The sequence below is a fragment of the Sardina pilchardus genome, chromosome 8 (genome assembly GCF_963854185.1).
Source record: "Sardina pilchardus chromosome 8, fSarPil1.1, whole genome shotgun sequence".
Classification (NCBI taxonomy): domain Eukaryota; kingdom Metazoa; phylum Chordata; class Actinopteri; order Clupeiformes; family Clupeidae; genus Sardina; species Sardina pilchardus.
In genome coordinates, this window is record NC_085001.1 from 14,616,287 (window position 1) to 14,633,087 (window position 16,801).

Below are 16,801 nucleotides of genomic sequence, written 5' to 3' on the forward strand. Positions count from 1 at the left end.
AAAGGGTTCTTCTTTCAGAGAACATTTTATGTGGAATATTAAAATAGCTCTGTGTGAGCAATAGTGTATATACTGTGGAGATGGACACTTTAGGCTGGAGGTAGAATCTCTGAACTCTTAGGTTTAATTTTAGGTTTTTAATTTTTTTTTTAGCTTTTGAACAGTTAATAGCTCTCAGTGTCGTGTAATAGTTCTGCCTATTTACCCCTTCTGTGAAGTTAGTCCCTAAAAATACACTTGCCTGTTCTATTCCAGGCCTGAGGTGCTGGAAGAGCAGCGTCAGATCGTGATCCGAGAGGGCCGGCACCCAGTGATTGATGTCCTGCTGGGCGAACAGGATCAGTATGTGCCCAACGACACGCAGCTGCAGGTGAGGCCCGCTCCCATGCTGAGATACCTCCCCACTGTGTCATACTGTATGCCTCTTAGCAACACCAGTGTGTGTGTGTGTGTGTATGTGTGTTTGTTTGTTCATAACTACCTGTGGCCTGTTTAGATTCTTGTTTACCTTTTTTTTTTTTTTATATCAAATTCTGATGTTTTGTAACAAGATTGCTGTGGATGCTTTTTGGTATTGAATAAAAGAAAAATGGAAGAAGGGTAGTGTAGGTGGTTGATGGCTATGGCCGTTCCGATTTTTAAAAGCAGTTAGGTTAATCCTTTTTTTTCCCTCAGTGCTCAGAAAATGTGCTGGAATTACAAGCCAACCTGCCTACCCACTCCGCTGTAATAATCTGCATTTGTCTTTGCCAGCCTTTGCATTATTCTCCTCACAGATCCATTGGACCGTTTCCTTTTAAGGGTCTGGGGGGAAAAAGCGAACACATTTATAACGTCTCAAGTTAAACTGCCCACTTGTGCCAAGCACAGTCATTCACCGCAAAAACTCTCCACTCTTGAGACATTCTACTGTGATCAAAGGAGTTTTCTTTGGTCTGAAAAATCAAACTCCAGCAAACGTTTTTTCGCTTGGGTGATAGCACTGAAATAAAATTCGTTCAAGTTTAAAAAAAAATAAAAAATCACTTCACTCACTTTTTAATGATCAGTATCGTTTTGCAAGAGTCAAATGTTTTGTTCTTTCATGTCTTCCCTCAGTCTGTAAATGTAGTGCTCTCTAAATCATCTGTTGATTTGGAGAATATGTTGTGAGTGCCAGGTCAGCATCACAGCTTAGAGCTTTAACCGTTTAAGTCAATTTCGTCTTTTCAGGAAGATAAGTAAGTCTAAATTTGATTAATATACTATTACTAGTATCATTTTTGTCCACACATTTGATCATCACATTTAAAATGAATTAAGGACACATCTGACAGAGCATGCCAGTCCGGATATGTCAACTATTTGTCTTTCGCACACAAGACTCACACAAGCACACAAAACATCTGTTTCTCCTTCAAGTTATACAGAGCGTATCTAAACATTGTTGATGATTATGACTTCAGTGTTGTCACGACTGTCTTTTGCATGCTGCGGATGTGCTAACATAGATAGGGTCACCTCTTGCCTCAAGCTATGGAGAGAATGATCTCGACCTGCCAGCCAGAAGTCATGATACCTCTTATAAATGCTGGATATTGTGAATCAACTCAGTGATCCTTCTGGCCATGCCCTCATAAATATGCATCCAAATGATCTTACAAACACAGCTTTGCCATCATTACAGTATGTGCTTTGGTTGTCCTGTACATTCACAAAGAGGGAGAATGTTTGTGTGTGGGCAAAAGAAAGGGAGATGAAAGGGCTTTTACTGTGTAAACAGCGAGTAACTGTCGAAGCAGAGGGACAGAGACTTCCTTGCTCTTACTTGCAAATATAAATTGAACTGAATGAGATGACCAACTATCACACCGTCCACTCCTTTGTCTCTTGTGCCCCCTGCCTTCCAGGGCGAGGAGAAGCGCACCATGATCATCACAGGGCCCAACATGGGAGGGAAGAGCTCCTACATTCGCCAGGTGGCCCTCATCACCATCATGGCCCAGCTGGGCTCATTCGTCCCGGCCCAGGAGGCCTCCATAGGGGTTGTGGACGGCATCTACACCAGGTAACGCTCCGGTCCAGCAAACAGGCCTCTGATCAGACCCTCAAGGTGCTTACAGTGCGTTCGGTCCTTCCCGTTACCCACCTTGCTGTGTTGGTTGTTGATTTTCAGTGCAGTGCCCATGTTAAAGCAGGTTAAAGCATTCACACTAAGAGAGCATGGGTTTGATATCCTAAAAGCACACAAGCAGGTGACCGTGTACTTCTTTAACTTCGAGTTACTTTGGAGTCAATTTTTTCAAGTAAACAGAACAGAACATGTAAATCGACATCCTGTAGCTTAGGAGGGTGCGCCACAGTGAGCATGAGATATGAATATTAATTCTTCCTAGTTGACTCTTAAAGTGCCTAGCTGGTGATTAGGGTTTTATGATGTTATTCTTTTGTGTCAGCCGCACATTGTGTCTGTTCTCTTCATCTGAGCTGCCAGTGATGTCCTGATTTTGCTCTACATTACACAAGCTGTGTTGTCAGAGTGCACTTGAGCAAATGCGAAAGGGAATCAAAACGTATCTCTGTGGTGTAATACTGTAGTTCTAGGAATCGTCTCTTTAGTCTTTCACTCTTTGAGTTTGAGTTGAGTCGTCTTTGAGTTTTACACCCTAGATAATTGGAACGAAATGCTGCACTCAGCTGTAGTAGACTAATCATAAGTCACACTGTGGCCATGACAGCGGTATTAAAGCACACGACAGATTGCTTGTTGTTGAAAACATCTGAACGTGCAGACGTAAAAAAAACCCTGCACAGTTCATCCACAGCTTCAGCTTGAGGTCAGTGAAGGAAGTGCATGAAATGAAGATGGACAACATGATCAGAAACTGAGCCTCTTAGCAGGTTGCCACCCTTGACGGGGACGGTGTATGGATTAGTGCAAGTGTGACATTCATGCCTCATTTGTCATTTGTCAGGACAAAGGGATACAGATCTGCTGAGTAGTGAGATGTTTCAGTTTTAACAGTAGAATGTGTTCTGTTCGCCTCGATGCCAAAATCGCATCAAAAAGTTCGAAGAAAGAGAAAAGAAGAAAGAGAAACTCTACACAGACATTTCTCAGGTACTTCAGTGTTGCAGGAAAAATCAGTGACTTAATTGATGTTTTTTTTTGTTTTTATCCAGAAATCTCAAAAAGTAGATGTCAGCATGACCCTTTATATCAGTGAAATGTCAGATTCTATTTCAATGGGGGATGTCTCTCTTCTGTCCGTGCTTCCACTCCATTTAAAGAAAGCGTACATTTTACAGCCTTAATTCTTGCATTACACAGTGAGTGGAGATCACTTGTTATGAAACCTATGCTACGTCAGATTCAACAGATGTTTGCTTTCTCCCATCCATCTTACTTGTGAATTGTGCCCGCACGGCTATTTTTGGAAATAACATCCACACTAATCCTGAGTAATCTTTTCATGTTCCCACTTTAGACATGAAAAATGGCCTGATAACAGTATTGTCCAGCGTTGCGCTGTCGCTACATCCGATTCCCCTCGACTTGCACCACTAATTGAATGATAGATGAGCAGCCAATACCATCTTTCAATCTTTCATCTTGCATTTGCATCCTATCTGTTTTTTTGAAGATAAACAATCAAAGAATTGGCGAGTTACAGATGAGACTTGGATCACCACCGTCGCCTAACATTGTTTGTCATCAATTTTCATTGTGTTCTATTGGCACACGCCCTCTGTTTGCTCTTAGGCTTGGGTATTAATTGATGGTACGGGGACCTTGTTGGGAACACGAGGCCTGTTTTCTGCTGATACACAGACTATAACGTCGCTCTGTGTGCGTTGCGCCTCACATACAGTTATCTAATTAGAAACAGGTGTGACTTCTGTGCTCCCATAGCATGTTCTCGAGAGCTGGTTGTGCCGCTCGAGTTTCAGCTGACTTGGCAAGCAGGAAAAGCTCCTCAATTTTTCCAAAGAAATTCCTCTCTAGGTCTGCCTGTCTGCTGTGGACGGGGATCGCTAGTCCTCATTAGCATTGTTTCCCTCCCCAAAGCAATAGAATTACTCTTGTCATGGAAATAATTGCAGTTCTCTCATTTGGTGCAAGTACATGGCTTACCAAAGGCCTGGTCCTCACTGGGGTTAAAAGTCAACATTGCTGCTACTGAATCTCTCATCTGATTTGCCAAGATTCTCTCTGCACACTTCTCAAAAGTCAGCGAGCACTACAAACAGTAGTACATTTAACATTTCTGTTATGTTAACAGATGGCAAAATGGACATGAATTACAAAATGACCTCATACTCTGACAGCCACTGTATTGTTGAGATGACTCGAATCTCAACAGCTAACTTAACCTTGATATAATTAGATCAGGATTTCATTACAGTGAAAAGATTTCTAGGTGAAGCTATGTAATTTTATCTATTGTCTTTTTTGTTTTTCTCTTTTTCTCCTTCCCGAGTATTGTTGCCGTGGGATGTATCTAGGGAATGAAAGCTAATTGCCTCTCCTCCCCGGAGGGGCGTTTGCTTTTTTTTCTAATTAACTAGTAAAGATCACGTTAGGACAGAAGCCAATTAAAGTTCAGCCTGCAGCCACCCAGTCTCTGTTTGTTTGGCAGAAGGACAGGGGCGTTAGGTAAACACACATCAGAACAGGGTTCTGTGTGAAATGACGGATGCATTTAGATGGCTATAATACCTTGATTATACACACTCATTCACACATGCACAAGTAGCTGTGAACACCTACAGACATCATGGAGCAGACATGTAGCTGTGAACACCTACAGACATCATGGCGGGGCAGTCTAGGCACGATCCATAAGTAGCTGTGAACACCTACAGACATCATGGCGGGGCAGTCTAGGCACGATCCATAGAGCCAGGGAGCTGAGAACTCGAAAAACCAGCGGGTCAATCACAGCGTGTATAGAGTCGGTGGGTGGGCTTAACATAATGGTGACTGACATGCGACCAGAAGTTGCGACGGTAACGCATCCTGTTATTTGAAAACAAGAAGATGATTAGTTTAGCATTATCCTATTGCGTGGAGAGGGAAGGTTACGCATCCTGCTACTTGAAAACAAGAAGATGATTCGTTTAGCGTTATCCTATTGCGGGGAGGGAATTTGAAAGACAACTGTTTATCCCACCCCTCCGATTGAGCCCTGTCTATGGTGAGTGTCCAGACCCTACATCTTGATGTGGATCTGGCTCGTCAGGCTACCTGTCTGCAGCAATGAAATGTATAGGGCTAAAACCGCTGGGGTTGAGAAACTTTTTGAACAGACAGGGAGGACTTGCACTCAGAAAAACACAAGTCAAAAAGAGAGGTTTAGTTTTAAACCACTTGTATTTTGTTTGTTATTTTAAAGGCTTTTTTTCTCACATAGTGCAAAAGTGCAATAACGTGCTGTACAAACGTTTCCCTGGACTATCCTCAGTGCAAATCAGAGATAACTACGGTTGGGTATTGTTTGAATTTGAACTATTCCGATTTCGATTCGTTGTTTCGATTCCGGTTCCTAATGATTCTCGATTCCGATTCTTGTAAGAGGCAGGGTCAAAAAAGTTTGGATATTTTAAATGAGCTAGCTAACCAACGGTCTGATCTTCTCCATCAATTTTAATTCTATGAACTTTTTACTTTTTATGAACTTTACTATGAATTTCTCACAGGGATGTTTTCAACTACAATATAAATATCAAATCTATGAACTGTCGTCTTGATGCCTCAGCTCGGTTATGCAAACACCTTCTTCGTTGGTGTTAAGCGGTTTCTTCTTCCGGTTCGCGGACTGGGAATCGATACTAGGAAATTGAAATGTAAACTTTTGAACGATTCCGGGAGAATTGGAAAGCTAGTCCCGGTTCCCATCGATTCTCGATTCTCGATACCCAACCCTAGAGATAACAGACAGAGCCAACCATTTAACCAGTCCAAATCAGATGCATACAATCAGAGATGATCATTAGACAATTACAAGATACTGTACATACAAAGCCAATCACATGACCCAACACATTGGTCATAGTAACCAAGCAGCAAACAGTGTGCAAATAAGCAATCAAACACTTAATAAGGATTACAGAAAACAGGACATCTCCAATTCCTCATTGAAGCCATTTGGATACAGTGTTTTTAAATAGAAAATATATCTACATTCACATTGCAATAAACATTTGTTTACATTTCCACCACGCCTTTTATGAGTTACAAAGTCAATGCCACAGAATTCTAACTCTAAAGGCTGGCTTACATTGTACGATTTTGGTCTGTTTTAACAGTCGGCGACTAAATTTCCAAAATCAGACGGAAATCATGGGAGTTGTAGCCTACTGGAATCGCGGCGCGCTCCCGTCCACTAAATCGTTTAGTGTAAGGTGCCAATCTTAGCGGTTTTAAGTCCGTCGGAGTCAGTCTTTTTCTAGTTTTGCCGTTACAACAATATCAAACATGTTTGATATTATCGGAAGTCTTTTCAGTCGTGGCTCATGCAAATAGTGACGTGAACATTAAAAACCAATAGTGACCTCGCTCCAACACCAAACAGGAAGGGGCAAAATAGGCGACAGATGTAGCCTATATGATTATTTGTTATTTCATTTCTTATAAATTATGAGTCTTAATTATTCTATGTGACAGAACAGCTCTATATCTGTTAGGGATGTCATACATGAAACAATGCTGCAGAAACGCGAAAAAATGACTTTGATATGAGTAGGCTATCGTATGAGTTCCTGTTGATGATGACGTAGCCTAGTGCATGATTGAAATAATTTGAAGGAATCTAGTAGCAGTCTTGTAAATAGTGACCCACAGTCTTTGCAAAATCCTAATCTGAGACTGGCCTGTGACTAGACTGTGACTAGAAACTCAATGAATTGTCTTTAGATGTGAGAGGGTCTGAGACTGTAGTCTTTCAAAAATCTTTTCCAAATCTTTGCAAAGTCTGTCAATGTAAGGTAGGCTTTAGTCGGGGTGATATAGGTCGGTGGAGACCATTTTCAGTGAATTTCTGCCCTTCCTTGAGTTGCAGCGTTCATCTCGTGCTAATCTGGTGCCGAGATAACGCAAGTCAACGGTAACATCCAGCCTGCCACTGAAAACACTCCACAGAACACCCGAAACAAATAAATTATAACATCAGACTATAGATGCACATGCCTGCATGTTAAAGGTAGATGTAGATGTGCGCTTTGAGCAAGGTGGTACACACTCAGGAGGATTCAAGGAATAGGTTCCCAGGTCGAAAAGAAGTATACTTAAATATACTAAAAACGTGTTTGGAATTCAAAGTAGTGTAATTGAAATACATTTGTATTTCCTTAGTACATACCTATACTGTACTTAAGTATGGAATTCTGAAGTACACTATCAGTAGAGTGAAATTTAAATATATTTTATACTGCCTTTAAAAAATATGCTAAATTGTAAGCATACTTAAAGTTACATTTTAGCATATTTATATAAACCTATTTATTCAACACTTACTTATAGTTGCATTTAATTTCATTTTTCAAAAGTATACTTTTCTTTAAACTAAAAAGTATACTTTTAAAAAATACAATTAAGTTCAACTTTTAGTAAGTGATGAATAAATATGTTTTAAAAAATATGATAAAATGTTGCTGTAAGTGTGCTAAAATGTTAGCATATTTTTAAAGGCAGTATAAAATATACTTTTTTTCCAGTACATTTTTGTTATATTCTACTGACAGTGTACTTTCTAGTTAGTACAGTAGATTTTGCAAATTTTCTAAAAACCTTTTTAGTACATTTAAGAGCACTTATATTCAACCTGGGATTTATAGGCATACGTTTTAGGCATACTTTATTATTATTGTGTATTTATTATTATTTAGTAACATTTGTTCAGCACTTTATGTAGCCTAACAGGTGAAGAACATAGTTCTTTGTTCAGATATTGTATTTACATGTCAATTCAGTATCAGAATCTCAGGACTTGGCAGTAGCCTACTCACTCTCAAAAAAAATTAATCTCACTATTGCTCATCTCACTGAATCATTTTTCGTAGGATTTACATAATAAAAGTAGGTTTAGGTGAAATGGAGTCAGTTGTGCGAAACGCATTCGATTAGGTGTTTGGAGGAAATGTGTCCGTCAATGGTCGCCGTAGGAGCATTATTTCAAAACACTCTCTGGCTGCGGCAGGTCTGCCTCTGTTCCTCACTCGTGGATTGTCAGGTATGTATTTGCTATTCACACAGTGTTCTTATTTTGAGTTTGGGGTAATTTTAGGGAGTTTAGCATAACACCAACTTAAATAATCATTCAGCAGATCTCGTGTGTAAGTGTAAATAATGTTAACTCGAGCAGGTAAAAAGTCATGGCGGCTAAGTTATCATCTCAGGCTAACGTTAGAATTTTATCATGTTTCCCAGGTCAGTTCTACTCATGGTTTCACTCCCTGCCGAAGATAGGGATGGTTATGCCTTGATGGGATTGTTTCATAAAAGATGAATGTTCATGGAAGTGACCAGGTCAGGATGACTTCACGTGTTTACTGTTTTATGCTAGCAGTTAACGGTCGGCTAACATAAGGTAGCCACTAGCCCCGCACAAACGCAGCCTAGGTTTATGGCTTAGAATAATAGTAGTTTGATTATTATCTGAAAAGTGTAATGTTTAAACGTAGGTACGGCCAGTCTGTTTGACCAAATTGTCCTTGTGTGTCATGAACAATTTGCATTGGTACAGACACTAAAGTTCGTCCAGAAACATTTGAATTATTTTAATGTTCGTGTAGCAAACTACACCATCTTGCCTAGTCTCTGTAACTTACACAACCATTAGACTTCTCATTATTTTTGTATGAGGTGCTCAGCATTATTGCAGGCTATTGGCTCTCATTCGACTTACATATCAGTTAAACGAGTAAAGCAAATTGCAGTTTGCCATTGAAAAGATTTGTTTACAACCAAATTGTGGGTAATTAAGTAATTATACGTTTTTCATGATCATGGTAGAGGCTGCCTACTCTAAATGTTTGAGTGATTTGTTAATTAATAAGGCCTCAATGTAATTAAATGTTTTCTTCATAGTTCTAAAATGATTCAGTAATCTAATACTATTATAGTTTTACATGGTGTAAATTTGTTGAGTTTGATATGCTTTCTTTCTCCACAGATGTGGCAGTGCAGAGTGCAAGACATCAGTGTCATTGAGGTCTCTCTTACAGAAGCATCAGGTTAGCTCATGGTTACTTTGGTTGTAGACACCCATACCTATGTGCATATTCTCATTAAAAGCATGGAATGCTCTTCATAGTCACTTAAGCAGATATCATGCCAACAAAACAGTCCAAAAACCTGTTAGTCTGACTACATTAAACTGTCGTTTGAGTCACAAAAATGTACATTGCATGTTTAAGGGCTGTTTTTAAAGGAATGTTATTTGTATTCACAATTTGTTTGAATTTGAGAACACACTTAACTATTGTATTCAAGACATACCATGACACAGATCAATATTTTCTGTATACTAGTTGTTATTCTTTCTAGGTTGTTTTGTACATTCTTTCTGTCTCCTCTACCCTCGTATGATTCAAGATATGTGCAGAATTTCACAGGCGTTGTCAAGTTCTGGCATAAACTTGGACTTCAGTCGCACATCATCTGCTCCAGGCTGTCTGCTGAGTGCCATAGGAAGGGAGGAAAAACAGGACATAAGATCAAGGAGATCATGGCTGCCATTGATTGGGTTAGTGAGAAGTTGTTTTGTGCCTCCCACTTTGAAAACCAATATTAGGCCATGAGCTACAGGGTTACATGCTGCCACTCAGACATGCCACCACTACGACATGCTTCCATTTAGACATGCCTCTATTTCGACATGCTGCTATTTCGACATGCTGCCAATCCGACACATTTTAGTACCCCCATTCCGACAGTTTACAAATCCTATTTTTTTTCAAGTCAATTTAACGGACCCTATGAGCCCGACGGACGCAAAGTGCATCAGAAAACACACCCATTCTTCTCTGTTACATTGCTCCACGATTATTAGTCACATCGAGATGAGACCTATATTGCATGAAAGGGCAGAACCGGGGCTTTCCAACGAGACTAGACACGTGTCTGTACGATCAAGTATGAAAATAAAATATAATCATGAATTTAATATAAAGTATATCATATTTACTTTCTATATTGCTCTGCGTTCACCCATGCAGCCACTGCTCTCGCTTGAATTACTCCGGGACCAGGCATCGTACAGACATGACACGCATATCAAATGAAAGAGGAGAAACAGAGCTTTCCATCGATACCAAACACATCGATCCTTTTGTGTTATAAAAACAGACGAAGTGACAAACAAATAAGAATGTCATATCTTCGGCTACCGCTAATTTCGTTTGATTTACTCGTGAAACCTTGGTCAAAAAGATATGGCTTGCATGTCAGATAAAAGAGGAGAGCTAGAGCTATCCACAGATACCAAATACAACCTTCTAGGCCATGAAACAAACGAAGTGACAGCAAAATAATAACTTAATTTAGCTTCACTTAGTCCGCGATTAACGAGAACTTGCCATGTATACAGAACTGCTTTCACTTCCCCGAGTCGCGCACGCAACAGACACATAACCATATATCAAGAATTCTTCACAATGACATTTTAAATGTGAATCTTTATTATTTTACACAGTTGGATATAATTATGACATTAATAGCCTATTAATGACCTCATGTCGGAAAGGCACATTGTTTGAAAAAAAAGTTAAATACCGCCACTGCGACCATGAAAAAAAAAAATGTCGGAGTGGTGGGACTTTTTCCCATGAAGAGACATGCCTCCACTACGACAATTGGACGTCAATGTCGGAGTGCTGGTATGTCGGAATGAACGGCGGATACCGAGCTACAGGCCGTACCATGCACCTGCCAACTAAAAATGAATGTGTTCCAAAAAATCCAATCCAAATTAACGTTGGAGGGTTTCACAGAAAGGCATTGTAAACATTAAGATGCTAAATTTGTAAGTGTAAGTAAATTAGTGTTCAGTTATATTTCCCTGTTTTGCAGAATCCTATCATTGGCTCGTTGAGAGTTTGCCACCTGAAAGCACTTGTTGTGTACTTGAAGACCCCGATAAACTCATAAAGGAATACCTGGTAAGTGCAAATGAATATCCAAAAAACAGTCTAAGTTCGGCAAAAATTGACCTCAGACTTTTTTTCTGCATGAAAACACATAAAATAAGCTGTGGAGACGGACAGTATTTTTCACTGATGAAGCACTACGGAGCTTGCATCGGTGTGTACTATATTGCCCAAAGTATAGTGATGTCAATAGACATCCCATTCTTAATTCATAGGGTTTAATATGATGTTGGTCCACCCTTTGCAGCTATAGCAACTTCAAGTCTTCTGAGAAGGCTTTCTACAAGGTTTAGGAGTGTGTTTATGGGCATTTTTGACCATTCTTCCAGAAGCGCATTGGTGAGGTTGCGCATTGGTGAGGTTACACATTGATGTTGGACGAGGAGACGGGCCCTCAGTCTCTGCTCTAATTCATCCCAAAGGTGTTTTATTGGGTTGAGGTCAGGACTGTGCAGGCCAGTCAACACTAAACTCTGTCATCCATGTCTTTGCGGATATTGCTTTGTGCAATCCCCAAAACTGTTCTCACAAAGTTGGGAGCATGGAATTGTCCATCTCTTTCTTTTCCAACATGACTGTGCATCAGTGTGCAAAATAAGGTCCATAAAGACATGGATGATAGAATTTGGTGTGGATTAACTTAACCGGCCTGCACAGAGTCCAGACCTCAACCATGACGTACGAAATTAAAATAGCCCCTCATCATCACATACCAGGGATGGAAATTAACTTTTTTGTCCACCTGCCACTGTGGCAGGTAGATTTTAAAATCTACCAGCCACTCAACATTTTTACCAGCCAATATATATTCAACCGTTCCATACATTATACTGCCAAGTAGAGATCTAACGGTATGAAAATTTAACCCCACGGTTATAGTGAGCAAAATTATCACGGTTTTTGGTATTATCGCGGTATTGTGTTCAATAAGAAAGCACTGATAGGCCTACACAAGCTGAAATAGTTTTTAAAAAGTGTGACTGTGTCTATTACATTACAAAAATATAGGCAAAACCCAGGCGCGAATCATCATAGGCTAGATATGGCTGCAGCCTAGGGGCCCTATGTGTGCCAGCCTGGCCATAACAAAACAAGACTTTCTTAAAATCGATATAAGAGAATGAACATTAAACTCCATTGGTCCAAAATAGATATTCAAAGTAGTAGTAAGACGCTGATTGGGTAAATATGGCGGAATTCATAAGGTGCATTTTTTTTCAAAATATACGCCATTCAAGTTACAGTTCAATATGAAAATGTCGTAAAGAAAGTATGAGACCGGGGCTCAAAAACAAAAGGCTAATAGCTAAAGAAAGCTATCAAATTCTCCTGCAAACAAAAATCCCTAAATTGACAGAATTTTAAGCCTTCAAGACACAATGGACGTTATTGATGATACTGATAGCGCCACTAATTTTATGCTTGCCTTGTCTAGCTGTTAATCAAATGAATGGAAGTAAAGTTGTGCGTCATGTTATTGAAGGAGAGTAACGTTTCCTGAAGATGAGACAGTTTTATCGCTCGAAGAAAGCCTATGGCCACATATTGCATTCTGAGAGACAGTCAACGTTAAATGACTGGAAGCTTTGTGATTGTGGATTTAAAGATTGTTATAATGTGCTGTCTCTGTTATTGCTGCTTTTGATCAGTCAGATTTTAAATCTCCAGTGGTAGGTTCGACATACTGTAGGCTGTTGTAGTGTCATTGACATCTCCACCCATCTCACACAAGAGCCGACACGTTGACCGCTTGGATTTACACTGCAACGGAGGCGACAATAAGTGTAGGCTATCTCTACAGGAGGGATATTGGGGTAAAATCGACCCCCCAATATCTCGCACCCAGTAGGCTACGAAACTCCGAACCGAGCAGCGAGAAAGACGAGCAAATTAGCAGAGTGCTGTCCCGTGTGAAAGCCCCTGATGTTAGAAGATCCGTTGATGTGGTGGGTGCTCATCCAACTTATGGGGGTAGCTGTGATGTGGGATCAAATGGCATGGGGTGTGTTTGGTCTGGACATGTCCCTTTATGGATTGAAGACAAATAAAGAAATGCATTAGCCAAACCACAGGGTGTTTTTGGTTCAATGACCAACACATTATTTCCACAATGAAGAAATGGCAGTCCAGACTTGTCAGGGTGTCAGCTATACAATAATAAACATATAGCCTATAAATTACAATAACATCCTGCCTCAAAACGGAGTTAAACACTGTGTAGTTCCACATAACAGAGGAACATTCAATATGAATGACAAGTAATATGTGACTAGAATGAGAGAAGACACAGCACATAAAGGCATATTTTCACAATGTGCTTTGCAGTTTGAAATGTCTGTTTTCTGACTGAAGATTTGAGTAGCCTTGATAGCCTAGGGCCCCCTGGCCACATTAATCTGCCCCTGGCAAAACCTTATTGCCTTAAACTGGATACAGATCATTCAGAGCAGTGGCAATCCGAATCTCTGCTCAACCCTGCTCAGAAAATGGCTGGTCTTGTTTCTATTTCATATTTGAATTCATACACTTTATATATTTTGTTAACAATGTATAGCATATGCATAATTACTCAAAATATTCAGTAATTTGAATACTTCATTTTGATTACACTTGTCTTTAATGATATTACAGGGGTGGTGTGTAGGTCTAATTGAGTGCCTGTCACTCAAGTTCAAGGATAGCCTACACGTTTTCATTAAATAACGTGAATGTTCAAAAAAAACAAAGAAGGTAAGGGAAATATTTCTGACGTCATAAAAAAGATAAGCATAGACATATATACAAGATAAGTGTCTTGCAATGTTAACTTCTATGATTTAGGTAGGTTACCGTGGTAGCCTATGGCATTGTGAGTTGTCCCATTCACTTTTTCCTTGGTCATGTTTAATTGGCTGGGTGCTTAACTTAGGTACCATGACTCGGAGTTTGGTATATCTGTTATACATATATATCCAATGTATTTCCTACCTAAACGTATTAACCAGTAGCCTTGTTGTAAATGTATACAGTCAATGGTTGTAGGCTATCTAGCGGCCACGTTAACTGGAAGAGTAGGCTACATAGACATATATCTATGGTAGGCTAGGCTCTGACGCAATGATGAGATCCAACATTCTAAGGCGCTCCGTTCTTGTTTGTTGTGATCGTCATGTCCATCGATGTTGAGGATTATTGATACAAGGCGTGTGTTCTTATCTCTGCGGCGACTGCTAATATTCTGATGAAATAAACAACTTGAAGTAGAAGTAGTTGCTTACCCGCCACAGTGGCGGGTGTGTTGACATATTTCACCCGCCAGCGCGCAAAACTACACGCATTTGGCGGGTGGCGGGTGGCTAATTTCCATCCCTGTCACATACCCTTCGCCATACCTAGAGATTGGCATGGTGTTTTTTTTTTTTTTTTTCAGTTATTAGCTGGTTTGATGCTCATTGAGCTCAATGCAAATCAAACCAGCTAATAGGCTAACTGAAAAAAACATCATACCCGCCTCTAGGTATGGTGAAGGGTATGTGATTTGGGGCTATTTTAATTCCAAAGGCTGAGGAGACTTTATCAGGATGCTTAGTATCCTGGATCCATGAAATAAGTGGCTTTTAAAAATATAAATCTTCCTGCCCCTATGGGAATTTAACATAGGTGCAAATACTTACTCCTGTATTTTAAGGAAGAACATTTATTTATTTACGATACATTACATTCACAAAGACAATTGGTGTCCTTTTTTTACTAAAGGCATTAAGATCAATTAAAAAAAATATTCTTTAGTCAACTTTAGCATGGGTTCAAATACTTATTATCCTCGCTGTATATGTTCTATTTTCTGACACAATGTGATACTTCTTCAAATGAAGAACTCTGCTGTTCGTCTGCTGTTTCAGGTGCTTCTCAGTAGGACTTTCAGGAGAATCAATTAGGGAGGAGACTGGAGCACACTGATCTTACTTGCAGTCTTTATTGGTGCAAACAATAAACTTTGACACTACTGTGTCTGAAGATACAGTAGTGTCGAAACGTCAGTTTATTGTTTGCACCAATAAAGACTGCAAGTAAGATCAGTGTGCTCCAGTCTCCTCCCACAATGTGATACTTATTCTTTGTGTCATAATGTGATACTGACCCTTTTTATATTGCATCCTTGTTTTAGAGCTGCCAGATGGTGTCATCACTGAAAGCAGTCATAAACAACATGGCAGATTCATCTATTTCCTCCAGCCAAAGCGACTCACCACGCACTACCAGTGACACTGGCAGTGAAGACATGGTATTATGACTGAAGGACCTTAAACCGATCCCTCATTAGCATTGGTATTAGATTAACAAGAAATGTTATTTATTTGAGCTTTTGTTTATACTTCATTTTACCTCATGTGGCTGAATTGTTAGCCAGCTGGAAACCAGTATTTTCGATAATGTATTTGTTTGCCCTTTTTTTCCCATTTAAGGCACCTAATTTTAAAGAATATTGTGAATGCACTCATTAATATATAATAAATACTGGATTAAGATATGATCATAAATACTGGATTAAGAGTATTTTTGGTATGTTTTAAGTGTGCTTCAAGTGTTAATAAAAACATGTTGAAAAAGAACAAGGTTGTGTTGTAGCAGTATTTTGAGACAACAGAAATACAGTAATGTTTATGCTAATTTGCAGATTTAATGACATTTTAAATGTACTTCAACTGAAATATGATTTAAGTATAATAAATATACTTTTAGTTGTTCCATTTTAACACAAAATAGTGCATTCAATTTATAATTAAGCTGTATTTAAGAATATCTTTAAGTATGCTAATTTGCAGATTTAATGACATTTTAAATGTACTTCAACTGAAATATGATTTAAGTATGATAAATATATTTTTAGTTGTTCCATTTTAACACAAAATAGTGCATTTAATTTATAATGAAGCTGTATTTAAGAATATCTTGAAGTGCACTTAATACACTAATAGTTGTTCCAAAATAACACAATTAAGTATGCTCTTCTATAGCATGTTAAAAGTACAATAAGTATATGGTAAGAAAATACTACTTAAGTATACTTTTTTTTTACCTGGGTTTGAAGATGGGATTTTTTTATTATCTCCCAAATAAGGCCAATATTTGGCAGTAAAAGTAATAGCATAAAAAATAAAGAAAAATAAATACTTTCCATAAATGAAATAAAAGTTGACATAATAGTCAAAATCATAGCAATAGAATAAATTAAGCCGGCAATACAAATAACCTTATAGCAGGTCACAATAGGGAGCACATAGGACCCATGTCCTGTCAGATGCTGCTCTTCCGATAGTCTGTCAAACAGACACATAAATAGGCCTAACAATTACCCCTGAAATTGGTACATACCAACTTTGAACAACATGCAGGGGTGTTCTAGGTCATTACAAGAGTAACAGGCTAAGGCAGCCATAATAAACATTCCAATAAGCTAGAATCTCTCCAGTATGAATACTCTCAAACATCGCTCACTTTGGCATAGCCAAAATCTATAAATACAGCGAGATGATTAAATATCTAAACTTAGGGTCACTTCCAATTGACCCGGAAGTTTAGACGGCCATTTAAACGCGACAACCGCGGCACACATTCTCTAAACAAACACGGACGTAAGACGAAACACTGGTAAGACAAAAATAACGCTATGATAACATTTGAAACAAATAAG

At 39.1% G+C, this 16,801-nt stretch overlaps 1 protein-coding gene and 1 long non-coding RNA gene across 2 annotated transcripts in view; both read left to right on the forward strand.

The window, feature by feature from the left end:
* Positions 1 to 16,801, forward strand: part of msh3 (mutS homolog 3 (E. coli)) — a 66,716-nt gene that overhangs the window by 24,489 nt on the left and 25,426 nt on the right. Inside the window, 2 exon segments of the mRNA XM_062542878.1 lie at positions 256 to 370; positions 1,890 to 2,047. Coding sequence (XP_062398862.1) covers positions 256 to 370; positions 1,890 to 2,047 — 273 coding nt within the window.
* LOC134088788 (uncharacterized) lies at positions 8,084 to 15,679 on the forward strand. Its single transcript, XR_009939995.1, has 6 exons — positions 8,084 to 8,210; positions 8,408 to 8,506; positions 9,153 to 9,213; positions 9,575 to 9,725; positions 11,051 to 11,139; positions 15,275 to 15,679. It is a non-coding gene; the product is annotated as an uncharacterized LOC134088788 (long non-coding RNA).